The sequence below is a fragment of the Alligator sinensis genome, unplaced genomic scaffold (assembly GCF_000455745.1).
Source record: "Alligator sinensis unplaced genomic scaffold, ASM45574v1 scaffold1931_1, whole genome shotgun sequence".
NCBI classification, from domain to species: Eukaryota; Metazoa; Chordata; order Crocodylia; family Alligatoridae; genus Alligator; species Alligator sinensis.
Window position 1 is genome coordinate 523,419 of NW_005842866.1, and position 4,935 is coordinate 528,353.

The 4,935-nt window shown below is 54.6% G+C and overlaps 1 protein-coding gene across 1 annotated transcript; it reads left to right on the top strand.

Moving 5' to 3' along the window:
- Positions 1-3,763, top strand: LIPT2 (lipoyl(octanoyl) transferase 2; the record flags this gene model as incomplete). The annotated part of the gene is made up of 2 exons (XM_025191876.1): positions 1-82; positions 3,405-3,763. Coding segments are annotated over 2 exons (339 nt in total), but the record flags the coding sequence as incomplete, so codon positions are not given.
- Positions 3,764-4,935: the final 1,172 nt, after the last annotated feature.

Genomic DNA, 4,935 nt, shown 5'->3' on the forward strand with positions numbered 1-4,935 from the left:
CGCCTCGCGCTGCCCCGCGCCCAGGCGCTCCCGCCGCCCCGCACCGGCGTCTGGCTGCGCGGCCGCAAGATCTGCGCCATCGGTGAGTGCTGGGGCCGCGTCCCGCCTGGCTCTGCGCCCCGGTGCAGGCCCGGCCTCCTGGGCCCCGCGCGGCCTCTTACAAGGAACAGCGGGGCCCGTTGCAAGGGGTGACAGGGCCCCGTATCCCCGGCTGCAAGGCCCTGTGTGTCCTGGTACAGAGCCAGGCCGGGCCCCGTGTCCCTGCTTGCTGTGTGCCCTGGGGCCAGGAGTTGCAAGGCCCTGTGTGCCCCGTTGCCAGGGATGACACGGCCCCATATACCTGGTTGCAAGGTCCTGTGTGTCCTGTTACAAGGCAGGGCAGGGCCCCGTGTGCCCCATTGCAAGGGCCTGTGTGCCCCATTACAAGGGACAGCAGGGCCCCACATACCTGGTTGCTGTGTGCCCTGTTACAAGGGACAGCAGGGCCCCATAGACGCAATTGCGAGGCCCTGTGTGGCCTTTTACAAGGCAGAGCCAGGCCCTGTGTATCTGCTTGCTGTGTGCCCCATTACAAGGGACAGCAGGGCCCTATGTATCCGGTTGCAAGGGCCTGTGTGTCCTATTACAAGGCGCGGCAGGGTCCCGTGTGCCTGGTTGCTGTATGCCCCATTACAAGGGATTGCTGGGCCCCATGTACCCGGTTGCAAGGCCCTGTGTGCCCCATTACAAGGGACAGCAGGGCCCTATGTACCCGGTTGCAAGGGCCTGTGTGTGTGTGTCCTTTTACAAGGGACAGCAGCACCTCGTGTGCCTGGTTGCAAGGCCCCGTGTGCTCTGTTACAAGGCACGGCAGGGCCCCGCATACCTGGTTGCTTGGTGCCCCATTAACAAGGCACAACAGGGCCCTGTGTCCCTGCTTGCTGTGTGCTCCGTTGCAAGGCCCTGTGTGCCCTCTTACAAGGGACAGCAGGGCCCTGTGTACCTGCTTGCTGTGTGCCCCATTACAAGGGACAGCAGGGCCCCACATACCCAGTTGCAAGGCCCTGTGTACCCCATTACAAGGGACAGCAGGGTCCCACATACCTAGTTGCTGTGTGCCCCATTACAAGGGCTGGCAGGGCCCCATATACCTGGATGCAGCGCCCTGTGTGCCATGTTACAAGGGATGGCAGGGCCCCATGTACCCAGTTGCAAGGGCCCCGGGGGTGGGGCAGGGGCAGGGCAAGAGGCTGTGGGGGTTAGGTCCGTGCTGGCGCTTGGGCAGTGGTGCTGTGGGGTGGCCATGGGGAGCGGGTGATTCTGAGTGCAGGATCGAGGCCGCTGGCTGGGCCTGGCCTGCACCCCAAGGGCTTCCCGGGTCAGTCGGGTCCGGGGCATGTGCTGAGGGGGGTTCCCAGTGCCATGGCTAAGCACTGTAAATCCCTGTGTTGCTGTGCCCAGTCGGCTGGTGCTGGGGATGAGCCATGTGTGGGCTGCGCCTCTGCTAACCCGCCTTTCCCCCTGGAGAGTTTGCACCCTGTTGGTCCTGGTGCCAACTTAGAGGGACTGCCAGGTGCGGCTGCCTGGGTTCGGAGGGAGAAGAAGGGCCCCCATTCCCAAGTGTCTGGGTGGTTGCACCGGCTTCTGCAGATGCAGCTTGTTCTCGCAGGAGGAGTGGGCAGGACAAGGTGGTAGGAGGCCTGGGTTCAGGTCTGCGAGGCCTAGCAGGTATAATAGAGGCTGGAGAGAGGTCTAATCTCAGCTCTGCCTCCAGTGCCCTGGGTGACTGTGAGAAAGTTGCCCGGTCTCTCTGTGTGCCTCAGTTTTCCCATCTGTAAAATGGCAACAGCGATCCCGGCACTCTTTCTCATGTACCGTGAGACCCAGCTCTTCGCCAGGAGGTGCTGTTAGTGAGGTGAAGCCAGGCAACCGCTCTGTGGTGTTGGTATAAACTGCATCGCCCTTCAGGTTTGCTCATGTCGCTCTAGACCAACCCTTCCTCATGTAGACAGAGCTGCAGACCAGGCCTGTAAACACCTTGGGTTTTCCTCACATGCCGTCGTGTGACAGATCCATGGAAAAGAGCCTGGAGAATAGCATGGGGTCGTTGCAAAACTAAAACGATACGAAATGTAGTCAGTGCACTGAAATCATGGGAAATTCCCCCTAATCTCATTCTGTTTTTATAACCATTACTTGTGGCAGTGACTGAAGCGGCACATCTGTGTGCAATGATCCCGGGGAGATTTATGCACGTTACTCACCAGAGAAACCTATTCAAATTGCTTGGATTAGCAGAGCGGGTACAGTGATGAGCATGTGCAAGTCTTAGCAGGATCCGGGCCTTAGCCAGAAGTACCTTTATAGTTCATTAACTAATATATATTTTTTTTTAATCAGTGGCGTATCTCTTTCTTATTTGGGGAAAACTTCTACTCCTAAAAAACTCTGTGCAAGCCCTCCCTTTATGAGAACACCACTGTAAATGTAGGAAAACGTGGAAAAAATTAAGATCATACCCATCTTTAACACCAGCATTTAATCCTCATCATTGATTCAGAAGCTTAAATATTTAGGAACACATTAGGCATAATAAAATGTGGACAGTTATTCAAAGACAGTTTCAATCCTTTGGAGAAATATGTGTCTCGGGTGACAGTAACATCCCATTTTCCCGTGCAGTTGAGACACTTTTCGACACGTGCTCGAAGAAAGGTAAACTCAGAATTTGAGGAACTATTAGTTACACCTAGGAAACACACAGGCCTGTTATCTGTGTTATATGAAGCAACTTTAGATTGCCATATGGGGGGAGGTAAACCCATTTTTTATGACAAAATGGGCTGTTGGCATCGGTTCAGAAGTCAGCACTGAGGAATGGGAGACTGGACCAAGGGGCCTCACGTACCCACCTGCGTAACAATAAAATAAAATCATTGTAAAATTCTGTAGGATTGGGGCTGTGTCCATCCTGCTCTCCCGTGTCCTCCTCCCCACCAGGATCCAGGGCTGTCTGTGGCCAGGATTTGCATGGTTCCTCCCCGGGACTGTGCGCCGGGGCTGTGAACCTCGGCCTGCACAGCAAAGCTGATGCCCAGACTGCCGTGCAGAGCGGGTGCTGTGGGTCTGAGGATTTCCAGTCTGGTAGCCCCAGCGAAGAGAACTTGTCTGTGTCCATCATTCATGTTGTCCTCTTAGAGGAGGCAGCTCTCTGATCAGCACGACCTACGCTGGCTACAGCCGAGCGACCTGCATGCACAGGGAGCTGCTGGCACAGCAGCCTCCCTAAGGGTGTGATTTCTTTCGCACCCCTGACTGCCACGGCTACGTTAGCAAAGCTCTGGAGTATAGACCTAGCCTGTGCTGGGACCTGTTGGCTTTCTGCGGGGTTGCTCCCAGACTAACAGGTATCATTTGCTTTCCAGGCGTCCACTGCGGAAGGCACGTGACCTCTCACGGCCTGGCTCTGAACTGCTGCACAGACCTCAGGTGGTTCGACCACATTGTTCCTTGTGGACTGGAAGGGCTGGGAGTCACCTCCCTGAGCGAGGAGCTCCAGAGGCATGTCACAGTGGACGAAATCCTAGAGCCTTTCCTGGACGCCTTTCAGGAGGCGTTTCAGTGCACGCTGACGTTCCCCGAAGAGCCCGTGGGCTTGCCCCCCTGGGTGGAAGAAACATGAACGCGCCCGGGCGCCTCCTGGAAATCTGGCTGGAAACTTTGTATGTCTTGCTTCGGACGACGTATTTAAAAATGGACCTTTAAATATATATTATATGAAGATGCTGGGTATGTGATCTTGGCCGTGTTATTTCAGCTCCTTGGGTCAAACCACATCTGGAACTGAGCAAATATAAAAGGGTCTGATTTCTCATCGCCGTAACCTCACCCTGCATCCTACCGATGGGGTACAGGGGCCCTGAAAGAGGTGCATATATCATAGATGCCAGCTATAGGAGGTAAAGATGCTATAGGGAACATGGTCCCGGGACTTTGCCAGCAATCTGTGCTGTGTCTGCGCTGGGGGGAAGCAGGGGAGGCAGGTGATGTGGGCCCAGCTGCTAGGATCCTGCTGTGCCTGGTTTGCAAAGGAAAAGGGATGGACTGGGAGAGTGGGGATGGGAGATGAAGCTACCAGGCAGGTGTCTCTCACCAGCACTAATTCACTCAAGATAGCAAGGCTAGGTTTGTATCCTTCAGGGCCTTGGTGATGGAGGAGCTAAGGCTCCTACTGTGGCTCCAGACGCATCACCCTCTAGATCATCCCAGACACATCCATCATGTAGATCATCCCACCCGGGTAGACAAAGCCTTGCCTGGGATGATGTAGTTGGGGCTGGTCCTGCTTGGAGCAGGGGGGTGGACTAGATGTGACCTCCTGAGGTCCCTTCAACCCTCATTTTTTATGATTGGATGAAACCCTTCGCCTTGCATCACGTCCTCTCCTAATATCTTTGGCAAATAACCATTTTTTTTATTTATTCGATTTATATGCTGCCTTTCCCCCCCACCAAAAGGCAACTGACAATAAAAGAAAAAATAAAGGAACAGATAGCATGTTACAGATGAGGATATAGAAGATGTATAATAAAAGGTCCCCAAACAGCGCTCCAGCTTAACCTGGCTTGATAAACACCTGCCCGTATATAAAGGTGCTAGAAGATGCTCCGGCTTGGGCTGGTGTGTGTGGGATAACTGATGCAGACACGTATTTGTTTGTCATCTGATTGACCCCTGTGAGCTCCCTCCTGGGCTCTCAGTGTCCTGTCATGACTTGGGGAAGCACTATTTTGACCCTGCCACCCTCCATCCAACAATCAGGGTCTTAGCAACTCTTGAGCCCTTATTATTATCTCTGGGGGGTTGTTCAGAGAAGCAAAAGGGCTATCCAAACCCTGAGGACAGATGCAGGGGGACAAGGCATGGGCAATGCATGCACCTTGGGGAGATTGAAGT